General features: G+C 41.4%; 1 protein-coding gene across 8 annotated transcripts in view; it reads right to left on the reverse strand.

Annotated features, from left to right (window-relative positions):
- TBC1D1 (TBC1 domain family member 1) overlaps positions 1 to 20,910 on the reverse strand; it is a 225,725-nt gene that overhangs the window by 97,674 nt on the left and 107,141 nt on the right. For all 8 annotated transcript variants that reach the window (XR_009540365.1, XM_060148361.1, XM_060148363.1 and 5 more), the window contains one exon: positions 1,304 to 1,762. Coding sequence is in view for 7 of the 8 variants with exons in the window: in XM_060148361.1 (XP_060004344.1) it covers positions 1,304 to 1,762 (459 nt within the window). In the remaining variant the exon portion in view is untranslated. The remainder of the gene's footprint in view (positions 1 to 1,303; positions 1,763 to 20,910) is intronic.

Here is a 20,910-nt window from a genome sequence, read left to right on the forward strand (position 1 = left end):
CCTCTGCTCAGTGAAAATCACTTCCTCAAGAAAGTCTTCCCTGATTCCCCAGATGCCCTCACAGCATCCTTTACTTCTCCTTTACGGCATTTATCACAATTTTAGTGAGACAATTACCTGTACAATCGCCAGTCTCTCATTGGAATCTAAATTCCACGTGGGCAGAGATCATGCCTGTCTTGTTCACTGCTGTATTTCTAACGTATTACACAGGACCCTGTATACAGCAGTCACGTAATAAGTACTTGAAAATAAATGCACTGAGCAGCTTTCCCAATGACACCAAGAGGGTTTTTGCTTTGTTTTGTTTTGTTAAAATATATATCACACATTACAGCACCAGACTGACTGCCAACGTAGCACTCTTTTCAGTATACTAGGTCAACCATGAAAAGAGGAAGAAATCGGGCCTCTGACACCCCATCTTGATCTTGAACCTGCATACATCCACACAGCCAGCTTCCTCACTCCTGGGCCATCCTCTGCCCCGAATTAGGCACAGACGCCAAGACTTACATTTAAGCTCATGTTGCTCTCTCTAGTCAGCCTTAGGCCAAAGAAGAGACAGAGGAGGCCGAGGAACAATCCACTCCCTATATTGTCAGAGACCAGCTTGCTACTGGGCCAGCTGAGTCCCATCGGCTCAGACCCAGAGGACTCCCAGGGAGGGCAGCCTGACAAGAAGAGCCGAGATCAGCATGGAACCCAGGAGCAGCGACTGCAAGGGACAGCTTCCCTGCCCATGCCTTTTCTGGCAGTTGGCTGTCAGTTTACCAAACCATTTCTAGAAAAAAGTGAGTGAGCAATTGGCTAAACTAATATTTCAGCTTGGGTATCAATTTCAAATATCATGTTATCCCCAAATCTAATTATCCAGATAACAAAGGGTAAGTATTTTACAAATTAGTAAAAATAGTAAAGAAGGGGTATTTTCCAAAAAGATTTTGTTGAAATACATTACTTGAAATTAATATCCATTTTTAAAATCTCCTTTGGGGGCCTCTTTTACACATATTAACTCTTCTTTCCACATTGAAAAGGTGTCTTCACAACCATGGGGGAGGGGGATAAAAGTCATAGAGGATATAAGAGTCTCTTTTGTGACCCCCTGATGAATTCCAAAGGCTAATTAGGGACTAATAAGAATTTTATCTTGAGAAAAGAATTATTCAGTATAAAAACATATGGATTCACACATAAATCCAAAAGAAATGCACAAAGAATCTTCACGTGATAAAGCAGATTTTGTTTTAAACACACAGATCAGACTGGGGATGCGCATGAGGTTTTGATAATATTTTACCGTGAAGAGCATAGTTCGATTTTCCTCAATATCCGTTGGCTGCACAATATTGTGTCCACTAATCAGGTGGTTCTCGATGTCGTTCTCCTCAAAGGAGCTGAAAAAACTAGTACTCCGCAGGCCTGCGTCCTGAAACTCCTTCCTGAAGGCCAAGGAGCGCAGCCCGGGCTGGGAGAAGGACTTGCGCATCGGCCGTGGGCCCCGCTCCCGGTCCCCCGGCGGCTGCGGCGCAGCCCGGAGCTGATCCGAGGAGAAGCCGCCGCCGCTCACGTGGCTGAAGCCCTCGATGCACTCATCGATCAGGGCGGGCGGGGCCTTCCTGTGCGCCACCGCCACGCGGCCGCAGAACAGCACCTCGAACTTCTTGGCGAAAGTGTCATCGAACTCGGAAGGGCAGCGGAGCTCGTCCTGGCGGGCGATCTTCCCGGCCTGCCGGATGGAGCTGATGATCTCAGGCACCTGCCGGGCAAGGAAGGAGTGTTATTTGGAACCCGCAGTGGCTGGCACGGCACAGGACCCGCATCCACAGAAGCCAACTCCATGCTCTCCCCATCGGCACACGGCGTATTCCATCAGCCTGAAGGAGCATCCCACTGGGAATCTGGGACCAGGAGAGGGAAATGGGCAACTTACACAGAGACAAGAAGGGGAAAAGTATTTACTAAGCACCTCTTCCACGCTGGGGCTACGCTAGAGGATTCGCGCGCCCAACATCCTGCAAGCTTAAGTAAGGAGCTCACAGCCACACAGCCACACGTGGCAAGTCAAACCCAGGCTGGTCCCCCCACTCCAAAGCCAAAGGTCTTCTCCGGGAAGCTGCCACCAGAACATTATGCAGTTATTCTAATTTCATGGCAGTGCGTCTTGGCAGTGCGTCAAGTCTTCCAAAATAAATGATGGGATGAGGAGAACAAGACTGTAATTATCTTATACAACCTTTCTTCTAATCATAACATCATTATTTTCTCTAATGACAACTAACAATTTATTCCTCAGTCTTATATTCCCCAAGAGTTGAATAGTATTGACTACACAGCTAGGAGGTTTTAATCAAGGAGTAAGCAACCCATGACAGTATCATAATCAGGGCAACACACGGGCTTCTTTCCACTGAGCTTCTAAAGCCTTTGATTCCTAATGTAAAGTCATGATCAAGAGAATGAACAAAAGGGTCTCGTGTGCTACTGTCGGCACTACTGCTACACCCTCTCATCATTAGCTTCTGACAAGATCCCTCAAAGAAGCCACAGACCGAGATGAGTCCTCAACCGCATGAATAAGCATCTGTGCAATCATCTGGATGATGTACAGCCTCAGTACTAACACAATACAGGCACAAATTCAATTTTCATAAGGAAGGGCCTAGTTTTTGTTATGCCCTAACACCCAAAGCCAATTTTTCCTTTTCTCTTTGTAAGAAAATCCAATTTAAGACCCAATACCCATAGGCCCAATGTCTTTTTAATGACATAGAGGGAAAAGAACCCCTTTTCAATTCAAGTCAAAGATCAATACATACAGTAAAGGGAGGTGGTTTTAGTGGATTTTAAGAAGCAAGCTTATATTCTGTGTTCATAACATAATCCCCAAAGACCCAACGACTCAAAAGACTTTCTCTTTGTGATTTCGTACCAAGCACACCTTAAAGACAATCTCTGCCATAAAGATTAAGATATATCCTTTCAAGATCTTTTATCGTACAAAAAGTCAGTTTTATCTTCAGAGATTTTATGCTTTAAAAAATTAATTCCTGAAGCATAAGACCTAAATGACACTAAGGAAGCCAGAATTTCAACGTCAAGCAACCATGTGCCCTGAGTATTTGCTTGAGCTGTAGCTCATTCCTCCACTGACAAATAATTACATATCCTGTGGAGGCCTAAAAATTGTTCATCAATATAAAAGGACAGAGAGAAGAAAGTAGAAAGTCTAGATTTCACTCACACCTTTGCCAACCAGTCACTACAGGAACTTGGCAAAAACAGCCTGTTTTTCTCTCTGGGGGAAAAAAAATACTTACAAGATTTTTCAGGTAAAAGTTGTTTCTGTAAGGGTAAAGAATAATGACTTTTTCAAAAAAAAAAAAAGAAAAACGATTTATGCAAGTGAAAACCTTGCCGGTTTTCTGAGCAAGTGGGTAAAATTATTTTATCAGGAGCCATGTGAATCTTCCTAATTATTAACCCCACTCTCTGAACAGAAAATTCAAAGCTTACTCAGTCTTTTGAGGCTTCTTTTAAAACAATAACTGACATTTCTATATGCTGGGTCTTCCACTGCATCTGAAGTGAGTAATGAATGGTGTCTTTCGTTACATATCAAAGGGGAAAGAAAATGTGTGAAGTCACATGAATTTATGGTGACTCAGCAATAAAAGGTACAAACACAAGTAAGACACAAAGTAGAGAACTTGCTTGTTCCCTCGCTTCACAAGGTCAGAGGAGGCTAAAGAGTACATCGTCCTTGGTCAGAGTTGAGCTGTGGTCATTTTTCCTACCACCAATCTCTCCTATCCTTTGTTTAGAATCTTCGAAACACACGCTTTAGTCAAAGACCAGTGCCTCTCCCTGCTCTAGCAGGTGCCTCTCCCTGCTCTAGTGAGCTGTGTGAATATGGGTATCAAGGAGATAATTGGGGTTAAAAAAAAATCTCAGGGATCCTGACAAGAATATAACAACTTCAGAATATTTGAAGGCGTATTGCCAAACACAGTTTCAACAATAAATTGTAAATAGTTAAAAATCTAACGTTTTTAAAACATTTCTGTAAGTCATTCAAGTATACTAGGAGACTAAAAAGTGGACTCCACATGTGCCTAAGTTTGCAAAACTTTGATAGTTTAGTTCCCTTAACCAGAACAGACCTGAGCACTGTTTTTTGAAAAATGAAGGCATATGACAAACCCACAGCTAACGTCATACTCAACAGTGAAAAGCTGAAAGCACTCACTCTAAGATCAGTAACAAGACAAGGATCTCTCGTCACTTTTATTCAACACAGTTTTGGAAGTCCTAGCCAAGCAATCAAAGAAAAAGAAATAAAGGAATCCAAATTGGAAAGGAAGAAGTAAAACTGTCACTGTTTGCAGATGACATGACACTATACATAGAAAATCCTAAAGATGGTACCAGAAAACTACAAGAGCTCATCAATGAATTCAGTAATGTTTCAGGATACAAAATTAATATACTGGGGACTTCCCTGGTGGCACAGTGGTTAAGAATCCACCTGCCAATGTAGGGGACATGGGTTCGAGCCCTGGTCCGGTCAGATCCCACATGCCACGGAGCAACTAAGCCCATGTGCCACAACTACTGAGCCTGCTCTCTAGAGCCTGCAAGCCACAACTACTGAGCCCATGTGCCACAACTACTGAAGCCCATGCGCCTAGAGCCCACGCTCCGCAACAAGAGAAGCCACCACAATGAGAAGCCTGCACACCACAACTAAGAGTAGCCTCCACTCGCCGCAACTAGAGAAAGCCCGCATGCAGCAACAAAGACCCATTGCAGCCAAAAATAAATAAATTAATTAATTAAAGAAAATTAATACACAGAAATCTGTTGCATTTCTATACACTAACAACAAATTATCAGAAACAGAAATTAAGGAAACAATCTCATTTACCACTGCATCAAAAAGAATAAAACACCTAGGAATAAACATACCTAAGGAGGCAAAAGACCTGTATTCCAAAAACTATTAAGATGCTGATGAAAGAAACTGAAGACAACACAGACAGATGGAAAGACATACTGTGTTTTTGGACTGGAAGAATCAATATTGTTAAAATGACTATACTACCCAAGGCAATCTACAGATTCACTGCAATCCCTATCAAACTACCAATGGCATTTTTCACAGAACTAGAACAAATAATTTTAAAATGTATATGGAAACACAAAAGACCCCGAATAGCCAAACAATCTTGAGAAAGAAAAACAGAGATGGAGGAATCACGCTCCCTGACTTCAGATTATATTACAAAGCTACAGTAATCAAAACAGTATGATTTTGTACTGACACAAAAGCAGACATACAGATCAACAGAACAGGATAGAAAAACCAGAAATAAACCCATACACTTATGGTCAATTGATCTACAATATCTATGACAAAGGAGGCAAAAATATACAATGGAGAAAAGACAGTTTCTTCAATAAGTGATGCTGGGAAAACTGTACAGCTACATGTAAAAGAATGAAATCAGAACATTCTCTAACACATATACAAAAATAAACTCAGAATGGCTTAAAGACCTAAATGTAAGAATGGATACTATAAAACTCCTAGAGGAAAACATAGGCAGAACACTCTTTGACATAAATTGAAGCAATATTTTTTTGGATCCATCTCCTAAAGGGAATAAAAGTGAAGACAAACAAAGGGGACCTAATTACACTTAAAAGCTTTTGCACAACAAAGGACACCACTGACAAAGACAGTCTAGTAGATGGGAGAAAATATTTACAAATGATATGACCAATAAGGGATTAATATCTAACATATATAAACAGCTCATACAACTTATCAAAAAAACAAACAACCCAATTTTTAAAATGGGCAGAAGAATAGACATTTTTCCAAAGAAGAAAGGCAGATGGCCAACAGGCACAGGAAAAGATGCTCAACATCACTAATCGTCAGGGAAATGCAAATCAAAACCACAATGATCTCACACCTGTCACAGAATGGCTATCATCAAAAAGAACACAAATAACAAATGTTGGCAAGGATGTGGGGAAAAGCGAACCCTCGTACACTGTTGGTAGGAATGTAAATTCGTGCAGCCACTCTGGAAATCAGCATGGAGGTTTCTCAAAAAGCTAAAAATAGAACTACCATATGACCCAGCAATTCTACTACTGGGTATACATCTGAGAAAAACAAAAATGAATTTGAAAAGATACATGCACCCCAATGTTCACAGCAGCATTATTTACAATTGCCAAGACATGGAAAAAACCTAAGTGTCCATCAACATATGAATGGATAAAGAATAGGTGGTGTATATATATACAATGGAATACTACTCAGCCATAAAAAAGAATGAAAGTTTACCATCTGCAGCAACGTGGATGGATTTGGAGGGCATTATGCTAAGTGAAATAAGTCAAGAGAAAATCACTTATATGTGAAGTCTAAAAAATACAACAAATTTAGTGAATACAACAAGAAAGAAGCAGACTTACAGATATAGAGAACTAGTGGTCACCAATGGGGAGAGGAGCAACATAAGGGTAGAGGAGCGGGAGGTACAAACTAGTGGGTGTAAGATAGGTTCAAGGAGGTATTGTGGAACACAGGGAATATAGTCAATATTCTGTAGTAACTGTAAGTGGAAAGTAACCTTTAAAAATTGTATAAAAATTTTTTTAAAAAAGAAAAATGAAGGCATACTGTCCACTTGTGATGAAATCCTGAATTCTCTATTTTTTTAAATAAATTTATTTATTTTATTTTTGGCTGCACTGGGTCTTCATTGCTGCACATGGGCTTTTCTCTGGTTGCGAGAGGGGGCTACTCTTCGTTGCGGTATGCAGGCTTCTCACAGTGGTGGCTTCTCTTGTTGTGGAGCCTGGGCTCTAGGCGCGTGGGCTTCAGTAGTTGTGGCATGCAGGCTCAGTAGTTGCGGTGCACGGGCTCTAGAGCACAGGCTCAGCAGTTGTGGCGCACGGGCTTAGCTGCTCCGCGGCATGTGGGATCTTCTGGACCAGCGATCGAACCCGTGTCCCCTGCGTTGGCAGGCGGATTCTTAACCACTGCGCCACAGGGAAGCCCCTGAATTCTCTATTCTTTATAACTCTGTCCTAGACTCACCTATACTGTTGCTTGTTACATAAGGGAACTGGGCCACTTACTTCATTTTATTTTCAAACATTGTCCTTGGTATGACTGGATGCCAGAAGGTAGGGATTCAGAAGTGTGAGATGAACACAAGGTAGCCCTCTGCCTTGGAAGGGAGTGGGGCCTGGAGGGAAGTTTGGTTAGAACCCTTTACAGTAACAGAGATGGGGTTTGCTGGGAACCTGGACTAAGCAGCAAGCACTGAAGACAGAGAGAAAGGCTGCATGAAAGATTCTGGAAGACAGACCCACAAGACTTGGTGATTACCCAGACAGGGGCATTGAGGGTGTGGAAGACGGCACGGGACTCACAGGGCTCTGGCTTAGACTTCTTCAGTAGGGAATACAGAGGCAGCAGGCTTGAAGAGAGATTACAATGAGCTCTGCTCCTGTCCATGCTGAGTACGAACAAGAGGACTTGAACGTAAAGGCATCTAGTGGGCAGCTGGACAAGCCGGCCTGGAGTCCAAGACAGGAGATCTAGACCGGACATCACCAGCACATATACACAGACCAGAGGTGGCTGATGCCTTGAGAACAGAAAAAGGGAAAGTAAAGGAAGAGGGCAAAGATGAGATGTTTAGGATACACCAACATTTCAGGTATAAAGAAGCTGAGGAATCACAGGCAGAGAAGCAGGAGGACAGGCAGGCAGGCAAGGATGATGCCAGAGATGGCAAAGAAAACAAGCACTCCTTCTTCAAGAAAGGGAGAGGAGGGGGCTGAAACTAAACCAAGGGCTGAGACGGGTCTGCTGAAGTTGGCAACTTACAGACAGACATATATAAAATAAAGAGGGGATGCCCACACCGACCGTCCAAAGTAAGCAAGCAACTGAAAAATGTCTCAAGGTGACACTTTAGTCTGTGAGAACGTATACTTCAAGTTACAATATTTACTGCAAACATACAGACACTTTCAGGGCAAATAGGCTGAGGTCAGTGGAGTTTATTCCCACGATATGATCTGAGTACTTTGAAACAAATCTGTTTTTAGTTTAGTCACAGCAGTAATATCTACGTCATTTCTGATTGCAGATAAGCAGATAAAGTAAATCAACTAACTGCAGCAAAAACAAGAATCTGAAAAGCATTTTGTTGAGATAAATTCAATGAGGGTTTGAGATTTGGTTTTCTTTCAATAACAGGGATCACAACAAAAATGTAAATTGAAATGAATCGCCAATAATGAAGAAACAGGCCCTTTAAGACATAAAAATTTACTGACTGCTCTTCTGTCAACCTATCTGAATTTATACTAAAGGTCAATTTTAAAGCAAGTCTGCACTTATTTCACAGCCAAAACAAGTTTCTTTTGAATTCACATACTAACAAATACACAGTATAGTATGAAGTTTCTGTAGCAGGTTTGAGTGAATATTGTTGTATAAGTAGCCAGAAAATGATACTCTAAGAGAATTAGAAATATTCATTTCTGTAAATAAAGTCCTTATTTAAACCTGTGGGTCAAGTTTCTTTTTAAGGATTTGAGGATTTTAAAGGATTATAAACACACGGCAAGTGTAATTTTATTCACAAGGACTTAGGAAAGAGCTCCTGAAACAGTATTTAGAACAAAAAGCCATTTTGCTGTACGTTTACACGTTTGTTTTTCTGCCAACTAGTAACAAATAAAATATTAAATGAATCTAAAGCAGCCCATATTTGCATTTAGAACTCTAGCATTTCCTCCTGTTATTTAAGATTAAAGCATTCCAAAATTGCAAAAACATGGCAGGCCACACTGTGTTTTGTCCGTTGGATTAAATGTTCCCACGCTGCAAGGAGTTAAAACAAGCACTTCAAACAGAAAATAATCATTCCACATAATTATTTTCCAGAAGGAGCAGACTTGTGTTTTCTTTTTGTTGATGAGTGGTTATTTGTACTTACTGGTCATAAACAACGTAAATAGGGGAAGAAAACGAAATTAAACCGTGTCGCCTCACTCTACCTTACATGCCTTGAATTTCACACAAAACGACTAAGAAAATACCTTCTTACTAGTGCTCCATACTCAAGTTATTTAAAGAGAATAAGACAGCTGTCTAATGCTCTCTATATAAGACATGCATGAGCATTCATATTACCCAACAGTCCAGCCTGTCAAGACTAGATTCGAAATAAAGATGTGAATACACCTCATACAGTGAATAAGACGAGATTCCTCCTGGCCTTAGGAGAGGTTCACAGTGCAGGGAGGAAGAGACACGTCTGCATGTGCAATTTCCAATGCGTGCTGGAGAAGGCTGGTCCGCAGGAGAGGTCTGTCGTGACTCCTCAAAGGGAACCAATGCCTCCACTCCTGCTGTGCGCTTACAATTAGCCAAAGGGCAGATGAATGCATTACATCTTCCCAAAATAAAGATCAAACGTGCTGTGAGCTGGCTGGGGAAGCGCCTGGCACGTCAGAAACGCTGATGACTGCTGGCCCCTAACGCAGGTCTCACACCCTCAGTCAGGACTGCCTCATCTTTCTATCCTCCAGGTCAAACAGAAGTAGTAGTATTCAGCCACTCTAGTTCTGATATGGCAAACTGGATAAATTCTTATCTTAGTAGCTTTTAAACCCCATGAAAGGTGCAATGCAAACACAAAACCCAGCGTCATGTTCCAAAATAATCGTTTGAAAGGTTCACTACAACCTTCTGGCTAAACTGGCACTTTTCTACAAACACTTAAAACAATGAGACTAAAATCCAACTCCAGAAGCCATTTAATAGCTGCAGGAGCTAACAAAAGAAGGTGGGAGAAGAAAGGAAGAGTAGGAGAAGATATTGCTGTAAGATTAGGAAGTTGTTTCGTTAAGTTTTCTAAAACAATTTTTAGAAGCCAAGACGTTTTCAATGGTCAGCATAAACACTGACAGAAATCACTGGACGTTCAACCTGGGAATATGAGTCCTCAAAGTCCAACCCTCTTCATTTAATGCACTGATTCGCAACTCAAATGTGGCCGCACATTAGAACTGCCAATAATTTTAAAAACGAGTGACTACTCATCAGTTGAGGTGAAGCAGCCTGGGGAGGTGGGGCCCTGGCACCTGCAGTTTTTGGAAGCACCTGACAGCTCTCAGCTCTCTTACCACCTGTCCTCTGTCATGCCCCGAGGTAAGGAACGCGCTCCTCTCCCTGCCCGCTACACCATCACACCCAAAATCCATGGGATTATTAAGACCCTAGGCAAGCTGTGAACAGCAATAAAGCAGCCCAACTGCACAGATCCAGACCCTGCTCACAGCACAGATGAACAAACTAGTGAAGACAAAAACACAAGACTCACCACAGATATCTAACAAGCTATTTATACCATTTAAGGGCAAATCTGATTTGCAAATAAACTGACTGTATTTCAGAGGTCTCAGGTTGTTAAACACGTAAGAGCAAATGCCTTATAAGAAATGCTACTCTATAGTTTTGATTAAAGTTTACTTCAAAATAATCTCTCCAAGATTACGAAACATTCACAAATATAATGAGCTAGCAGTTAACCATAGCAATCACCCGGTATCAGTTACGTATGTTACATAATCTTTGAAAAGGGCTACTGTGGTCTCTCTTCTACAAGGCAGGGCAACTAAAAACGTATAAACGTGCTATAAGAAACCATTAAACAGAGCGCTGACTCCTTCTCCAGGACACATGCCATAATTAGTTTCTATAAATGATGCCCTTTTGAAATTTTATCACTGAGGAGAGATCTTCAATAAAGGAGTATTTGGTCACATAGTGTGCATTTATAAACAAAACAGTGAAACCAGCTAGAGCACTGGGCACCAATAGTGTTTTGCTTCTACCTAAAATCACCCAGGACCAAACATATTAAACTCGTTAGGTGGGACACACAGGCCCACCCAACCCACAGTTCATGAAGCCACAGTTCCCGGACCATGTCCCCTGCGATGGAAGCAAGTAGTCTTAACCACCGGACTGCCAGAGAAGTCCCCAGACTCCTTTTTAAACTCAGCAGCAGAATGTACTCTTTAGTCATCTTTTATTTTCAGTAACAAGCTTAATACACATCCATATAAAAGAAAAATACAAAAACATATAAAGTTAAAGTTGCCTATAATCCCAAGCCCAGAAATATCACAGCAGTTTTTTTCTTACCTACGGCTGCTTGTGTATACTAAATGGTCATTTCCTTTACTTAAAAAAAAAGAAAAAGGATCATAGTGTTCTGCATTTATCATCATGGGCATAGTGTCAACCCATTCTAGAACCATCTCATTCCTTTCCAATCAGAGCATCAATTTCATTCACTGCAAACACTGTACACAATGGAAATACCAAAAAAAAAAATTTTTTTTAACCTATTCAGGATCCAATTCCAATTAACCTCATGCTACCTGTCATGAACTCTGCTCAATCAGAAGCCGTTCTGGCAAATGTGTGAGGAGCACCCCAAACTTTGCATACACCACTTAGGCTCCCCCTAGCTGCGTTTAGAGCATGAAGTGTTTGTGTGCATGTGGGAAGGGGGGGAGGTAAGTAAAAGAGATGAGAGTGAACCCAGTATTGCTTTTCAGACCACAGAGACACATTCCATTCGGAGGGAGATGGGGGAGAGAGGGCATGTGGGAGCAGAAACAGAATAAACTTTAAAAAGATAGAAAAAGTCAGCCCTAACTCCTTCCCCAGCTGAAGCCATGAATCTACTGCACTGAGAGTTCCTACAGGTAACTCTGGAGCTGAAATGTCAAAATAAGCTCCAAACTCTGACACTTCATGTGCAAGTCTGAGCAGGACACCCAGCTTCTTAGAAGCTCGGCATCCTCTTATATCAAAATTGGATATTACCAGCTACCCTTTTAGGTTGTTTTGAAGGGAAAATTAAACAATGTGAAAGTTGTTAGTGTAGAGCCTAGCACATATTAGTTTCCAAAAAATGCCAACTGTGACCTTCACATTTGCCAAGTAAGAAAAGGTCAACTCTCTATTATTAAAGTAACAGCACCTAAAGGCAATGAGCTTGCTATTATTCCAACTGCCTTTCAGTACAGAACTGGTAATAAGTGACAAAAATTTATTCCATATCAGCCAGCCACAGATAATGCCAATCACATTTTTAATGTGACCAAATTTCCAAACATCCTGTAGGCAATGACACTCTCACCCAGCTCACCCCAAAATATAAGAGTAGCAAAGCTCTGATTAAAATGGAGCTGGGGGGGAAGATGGCGGAAGAGTAAGACGCGGAGATCACCTTCCTCCCCACAGATACACCAGAAATACATCTACACGTGGAACAACTCCTACAGAGCACCTACTGAACGCTGGCAGAAGACCTCAGACGTCCCAAAAGGCAAGAAACCCCCCACGTACCTGGTTAGGGCAAAAGAAAAAAATAAACAGAGACAAAAGGATAGGGACGGGTCCTGCACCAGCGGGAGGGAGCTGTGAAGGAGGAAAAGTGTACACACACTAGGAAGCCCCTTCGCGGGCGGAGACTGCGGGTGGCGGAGAGGGGGAGCTTCGAAGCCGCGGAGGAGAGCACAGCAACAGGGGTGCGGAGGGCAAAGCAGAGAGATTCCAGCACAGAGGATCGGGGCCGACCGGCACTCACCAGCCGAGAGGCTTGTCTGCTCACCCGCCGGGGCGGGCGGGGCTGGGATCTGAGGCTCCGGCTTCAGCTGGAGCGCCGGGACAGGACTGGGGTTGGTGCCGTGAACACAGCCTGCAGGGCGTTAGTGCACCCCGGCTAGCCGGGAGGGAGTCCGGGGAAAAGTCTGGACCTGCAGAAGAGGCAAGAGACTTTTTCTTCCCTCTTTATTTCCTGGTGCTCGAAGAGAGGGGATTAAGAACGCTGCTTAAAGGAGCTCCAGAGACGGGCGCGAGCCGCGGCTAAAAGCGCGGACCCCAGAGACAGACATGAGACGCTAAGGCCGCTGCTGCCGCCACCAAGAAGCCTGTGTGTGAACACACGTCACTATCCACACCCCCTTCCGGGGAGCCTGTGCAGCCCGCCACTGCCAGGGTCCCGGGATCCAGGACAACTCCCCCGGGAGAACGCACGGCGCACCTCAGGCTGGTGCAACGTCACATCGGCCTCTGCCGCCGCAGGCTCGCCCCGCACTCCGTGACCCTCCCTACCCCCAGCCTCAGTGAGCCACAGCCTCCGAATCAGCGGCTCCTTTAACCCCGTCCTGTCTGAGCGAAGAACAGACACCCTCCGGGGACCTACAGGCACAGGCGGGGCCAAATCCAAACCTGAGCCCCTGGGAGCTGTGAGAACAAAGAAGAGAAAGGGAAATCTCTCCCAGCAGCCTCAGAAGCAGCGGATTAAAGCTCCACAATCAACTTGATGTACCCTGCATCTGTGGAATACATGAATAGACAACGAATCATCCCAAATTAAGGAGCCGTGTGGATGAAAGGCTCTTGGTGCTGCAGCCAGGAGTTAGTGCTGTGCCTCTGAGGTGAGAGACCCAACTTCAGGACACTGGTCCACAAGAGGCCTCCCAGCTGCACATAATATCAAACGGTGAAAATCTCCCAGTGATCTCCATCTCAACACCAGCCCCTAGCTTCACTCAACGACCAGCAAGCTACAGTGCTGGACATCCTATGCCAAACCACTAGCAAGACAGGAACACAACCCCACCCATTAGCAGAGAGGCTGCCCAAAATCATAATAAGTCTACAGACACCCCAAAACACACCACCAGACGTGGACCTGCCCACCAGAAAGACAAAATCCAGCCTCATCCACCAGAACACAGGCACTAGTCCCCTCCACCAGGAAGCCTACACAACCCACTGAACCAACTTTAGCCTCTGGGGACAGACACCAAAAACAATGGGAACTACTAACTTGCAGCCTGCAAAAAGGAGAACCCAAATGCAGTGAGTTAAGCAAAATGAGAAGACAGAGAAACACACAGTAGATGAAGGAGCAAGATAAAAACCCACCAGACCTAACAAATGAAGAGGAAATAGGCAGTCTACCTGAAAAAGAATTCAGAATAATGATAGTAAAGATGATCCAAAATCTTGGAAATAGAATAGACAAAATGCAAGAAACAGTTAACAAGGACCTAGAAGAACTAAAGATGAAACAAACAATGATGAACAACACAATAAATGAAATGAAAAATACTCTACATGGGATCAATAGCAGAATAACTAAGGCAGAAGAACGGATAAGTGACCTGGAAGATAAAATAGTGGAAATAACTACTGCAGAGCAGAATAAAGAAAAAAGAATGAAAAGAACTGAGGACAGTCTCAGAGACCTCTGGGACAACATTAAACACACCAACATTCGAATTATAGGGGTTCCAGAAGAAGAAGAGAAACAGAAAGGGACTGAGAAAATATTTGAAGAGATTATAGTTGAAAACTTCCCTAATATGGGAAAGGAAATAGTTAATCAAGTCCAGGAAGCACAGAGAGTCCCATACAGGATAAATCCAAGGAGAAATTCGCCAAGACACATATTAATCAAACTGTCAAAAATTAAATACAAAGAAAGCATATTAAAAGCAGCAAGGGAAAAATAACACACAAGGGAATCCCCATAAGGTTAACAGCTGATCTTTCAGCAGAAACTCTGCAAGCCAGAAGGGAGTGGCAGGACATATTTAAAGTGATGAAGGAGAAAAACCTGCAACCAAGATTTCTCTACCCAGCAAGGATCTCATTCAGATTTGATGGAGAAATCAAAACCTTTACAGACAAGCAAAAGCTGAGAGTTCTGCACCACCAAACCAGCTTTACAACAAATGCTAAAGGAACTTTAGGCAAGAAACACAAGAGAAGGAAAAGACCTACATTAACGAACCCAAAACAATTAAGAAAATGGGAATAAGAACATACATATCGAGAATTACCTTAAATGTAAATGGACTGAATGCTCCCACCAAAAGACACAGATTGGCTGAATGGATACAAAAACAAGACCCATTTATTTGCTGTCTACAAGAGACCCACTTCGACCTAGAGACACATACAGACTGAAAGTAAGGGGATGGAAAAAGGTATTTCATGCAAATGGAAACCAAAAGAAAGCTGGAGTAGCAACTCTCATATCAGACAAAATAGACTTTAAAATAAAGACTATTAGAAGAGACAAAGAAGGACACTACATAATGATCAAGGGATCGAGCCAAGAAGAAGATATAACAATTGTAAATATTTATGCACCCAACATAGGAGCACCTCAATACATAAGGCAAATACTAACAGCCATAAAAGGGGAAATCGACAGTAACACATTCATAGTAGGGGACGTTAACACCCCACTTTCACCAATGGACAGATCATCCAAAATGAAAATAAGGAAACACAAGCTTTAAATGATACATTAAACAAGATGGACTTAATTGATATTTATAGGACATTCCATTCAAAAACAACAGAATACACATTTTTCTCAAGTGCTCATGGAACATTCTCCAGGATAGATCATATCTTGGGTCACAAATCAAGCCTTGGTAAATTTAAGAAAACTGAAATTGTATCAAGTATCTTTTCCGACCACAACGCTATGAGACTAGATATCAATTACAGGAAAAGATCTGTAAAAAATACAAACACATGGAGGCTAAACAATACACTACTTAATAACGAAGTGATCACTGAAGAAATCAAAGAGGAAATCAAAAAATACCTAGAAACAAATGACAATGGAGACACGACGACTCAAAATCTATGGGATGCAGCAAAAGCAGTTCTAAGAGGGCAGTTTATAGCAATACAATCCTACCTTAAGAAACAGGAAACATCTCGATTAAACAACCTAACCTTGCATCTAAAGCAATTAGAGAAAGAACAACAAAAAAACCCCAAAGTTAGCAGAAGGAAAGATATCATAAAAATAAGATCAGAAATAAATGAAAAAGAAATGAAGGAAACGACAGCAAAGATCAATAAAACTAAAAGCTGGTTCTTTGAAAGGATAAACAAAATTGATAAACCATTAGCCAGACTCATCAAGAAAAAAAGGGAGAAGGCTGAAATCAATAGAATTAGAAATGAAAAAGGAGAGGTAACAACTGACACTGCATAAATACAAAAGATCATGAGAGATTACTACAAGCAACTCTATGCCAATAAAATGGGCAACCTGGAAGAAATGGACAAATTCTTAGAAAGGCACAACCTGCCAAGACTGAATCAGGAAGAAACAGAAAATATGAACAGACCAATCACAAGCACTGAAATTGAAACTGTGATTAAAAATATTCCAACAAGCAAAAGCCCAGGACCAGATGGCTTCACAGGCGAATTCTATCAAACATTTAGAGAAGAGCTATCACCTATCCTTCTCAAATTCTTACAAAATATAGCAGAGGGAGGAACACTCCCCAACTCATTCTACGAGGCCACCATCACCCTGATACCAAAACTAGACAAGGATGTCACAAAGAAAGAAAACTACAGGCCAATATCACTGATGAATATAGATGCAAAAATCCTAAACAAAATACTAGCAAACAGAATCCAACAGCACATGAAAAGGATCATACACCATGATCAATTGGGGTTTATTCCAGGAATGCAAGGATTCTTCAATACATGCAAATCAATCAACGTGATACACCATATTAACAAACTGAAGGAGAAAAACCATATGATCATCTCAATAGATGCAGAGAAAGCTTTTGACAAAATCCAACACCCATTTATGATAAAAACCCTGCAGAAAATAGGCATAGAGGGAGATTTCCTCAACATAATAAAGGGCATATATGACAAACCCACAGCCAACATCGTCCTCAATGGTGAGAAACTGAAAGCATTTCCACTAAGATCAGGAACAAGACAAGGTTGCCCACTCTCACCACTCTTATTCAACATAGTTTTGCAAGTTTTAGCCACAGCAATCAGAGAAGAAAAGGAAATAAACGGAATCCAAATTGGAAAAGAAGAAGTAAAGCTGTCACTGTTTGCAGATGACATGATACTATACATAGAGAATCCTAAAGATGCTACCAGAAAACTACTAGAGCTAATCAATGAATTTGGTAAAGTAGCAGGATACAAAATTAATGCATAGAAATCTCTGGCATTCCTATACACTAAGGATGAAAAATCTGAAAGTGAAATCAAGAAAACACTCCCATTTACCGTTGCAACAAAAAGAATAAAATATCTAGGAATAAACCTACCTAAGGAGACAAAAGACCTGTATGCAGAAAATTATAAGATACTGATGAAAGAAATTAAAGATGATACAAATAGATGGAGACATATACCATATTCTTGGATTGGAAGAATCAACATTGTGAAAATGACTCTACTACCCAAAGCAATCTACAGATTCAATGCAATCCCTATCAAACTACCACTGGCATTTTTCACAGAACTAGAACAAAATATTTCACAATTTGTATGGAAACACAAAAGACCCCAAATAGCCAAAGCAATCTTGAGAACGAAAAACGGAGCTGGAGGAATCAGGCTTCCTGACTTCAGACTATACTACAAAGCTACAGTAATCAAGACAGTATGGTACTGGCACAAAAACAGAAATATAGATTAATGGAACAGGATAGAAAGCCCAGAGATAAACCCACACACAAATGGTCACCTTATCTTTGATAAAGGAGGCAGGAATGTACAGTGGAGAAAGGACAGCCTCTTCAATAAGTGGTGCTGGGAAAACTGGACAGATACATGTAAAAGTATGAGATTAGATCACTCCCTAACACCATACACAAAAATAAGCTCAAAATGGATTAAAGACCTAAATGTAAGGCCAGAAACTATCAAACTCTTAGAGGAAAACATAGGCAGGACACTCTATGACATAAATCACAGCAAGGTCCTTTTTGACCCACCTCCTAGAGAAATGGAAATAAAAACAAAAATAAATAAATGGGACCTAATGAAACTTAAAAGCTTTTGCACAGAAAAGGAAACCATAAACAAGACCAAAAGACAACCCACAGAATGGGAGAAAGTATTTGCAAATGAAGCAACTGACAAAGCATTAATCTCCAAAATTTATATGCAGCTTAATAACCAAAGAAACAAACAACCCAATCCAAAAATGGGCAGAAGACCTAAATAGACATTTCTCCAAAGAAGAAATACAGACTGCCAACAAACACATGAAAGAATGCTCAACATCATTAATCATTAGAGAAATGCAAATCAAAGCTACAATGAGATATCATCTCACACCAGTCAGAATGGCCATCATCAAAAAATCTAGAAACAATAAATGCTGGAGAGGGTGTAGAGAAAAGAGAACCCTCTTACACTGTTGGTGGGAATGTAAATTGATACAGCCACTGTGGAGAACAGTACGGAGGTTCCTTAAAAACTACAATTGACCCATATGACCCAGCAATCCCACTACTGGGCATATACCCTGAGAAAACCATAATTCAAAAAGAGTCATGTACCAAAATGTTCATTGCAGCTCTATTTACAATAGCCCAGAGATGGAAACAACCTAAGTGTCCATCATTGGATGAATGGATAAGGAAGATGTGGCATATATATACAATGGAATATTACTCAGCCATAAAAAGAAACGAAATTGAGCTATTTGTAATGAGGTGGATAGACCTAGAGTCTGTCATACAGAGTGAAGTAAGTCAGAAAGAGAAAGACAAATACCGTATGCTAACACATATATATGGAATTTAAGAAAAAAAAATGTCATGAAAAACCTAGGGGTGAAACAGGAATAAAGACACAGATTTACTAGAGAATGGACTTGAGGCTATGGGGAGGGGGAAGGGTAAACTGTGACAAAGTGAGAGAGAGGCATGGACATATATACACTACCAAACGTAAGGTAGATAGCTAGTGGGAAGCAGCCGCATAGCACAGGGAGATCAGCTGGGTGCTTTGTGACTGCCTGGAGTGGTGGGATAGGGAGGGTGGGAGGGAGGGAGACGCAAGCGGGAAGAGATATGGGAACATATGTATATATATAACTGATTCATTTTGTTGTGAAGCTGAAACTAACATACCATTGTAAAGCAATTATACTCCAATAAAGATGTTAAAATGAAAAAAAAAAAAAATGGAGCTGGGGAAGGAGGACATTCCCTTCTCCTTCCTCCTGCCAGCCCTGAGGTGTCACAAGGCCCACAGGAACAGAGTGAAAACCACTACCTTACAAAACTACACAGGTCTGTGAGTGGCAAACAGTTTCTGTGGCACTTTCAGGACAGCCCTACAAACTTCAGAGCAGAAAACACCTAAATTCTTGAACGTCAGCTATAAGACAGCAAAATTATTGTCTGTTTTGCTCACTGATACAGCCCAAAGTGCCTAGGACAGTGCCTGGCATACAGCAAGTATGTTTAATGTATGAATGATTGCAACTGAAAATGAAAGTTTAGTGATTTCAAGGTTTTTAAGTGATAAGAGATATCTCAAGTAAACCTTAGAAGAGAAACCATGATAAACCTGTGGAATCTCCAACACAATGCCTGTGCATAGTATACATGCAACAAATATTTGCAGAAGGAACAAATGCTGTAAAAATAGCAAACCAGAAACACTGAGGCTAATTATAAGATTTTTCTAGACAGCTGAAGGCTGCCCCTTTAAGCACCTAAGCTATTTTTATTTTAACCATTTTTGGATGGGAATCATTTAGCGTATTTTTTCAAAGGCTATAGAGAATGTACTTTAACGCTTTTTTTTTGTGGTGAGCGTACATTACAATGACCACAAGAGCTACCGAGGCTGTGCAAAGCTCCATGCTGCCAGGGGTTAAGACAACAGGCAAGGATATATGGGAATGAGAGACGGTATCTCAGCTTTTAATTACATACCCCACATTCCTACCAGTCCTCCCAAAGTAAATGTTGGTATGCTCTCTCAAATGCACCCCAGGGACCAAAGCAGAGGCTCCTAAACTCGCTGTGCCACAGACACCCTCTGACAAACCCCTACGGACTCTTCTCAGAGTTAGATTTTTAAATGCCATAGGCATTTACACAAAGCAATACAAAAGAATTATACCAGGAGGGAATTATCCAAATAATTATGATAAAGCATTATGTGCTTATCACCAAACTTAACAAGGTCTAGCGGCAAATCGTATGTCTGCCATAATTCAAAGTAATGATGAGCATACAGAGTATTTTTGAGAGATGTGTAGCAACTATAATGCAATATGAAAACACGTGATTTTATTGATGTTACTATCACAGGAGTTGCTAATGCTACGGGGAGGGTGATGACTCCTAACTGAAGATGTTAAACTGCAGTTAAAGGTTAGTGGAAATAAAGGTGAATTTTTTTCCCCATCCAAGTTCAGGGACCCCCACTCCCAACTTCCATCCTCAGATTCCAGGTTAAGGATTCTTGGACTTAAGGAAGCGGGGGTGTTGGGGGGCAGGTGCAGCGGAGGGACCAGCTACAATAACTCAAACATAAGATCACCACCACCGCCAGCCATCTCTCTCAGGATCATGGTGTGTATATACTGCATAGATGAACAATAAAACAAAGCCATCCCACCGCCCCAATGCACACATAAATCTAGCTGAAAATGGGAAAACTAGACCAGAAGCTTTAGCCATCGAAGTCTACAAAGGGATATTACAGTGTTATGATGCAGCCCATAAGGGAAGCAAAATCTAAGTGGGTTAAAACTCAAATGTCCATTACTTAGAGTTACGGAATTAATTTCTATGTAAATTCTTCATCAATACAAAAACGTTACAACCCTTTTCACATGTTATAAGTACTCAATTTGAGTCTGATGTGATGTATTGCCTAGCTAGTCCTTGATTATGACAATTTAGTCTAATATACAAACAAATGAAAATAATTTTCAACTGTCAACT

This window comes from Lagenorhynchus albirostris, chromosome 4 (assembly GCF_949774975.1).
Source record: "Lagenorhynchus albirostris chromosome 4, mLagAlb1.1, whole genome shotgun sequence".
Lineage (NCBI taxonomy): Eukaryota > Metazoa > Chordata > Mammalia > Artiodactyla > Delphinidae > Lagenorhynchus > Lagenorhynchus albirostris.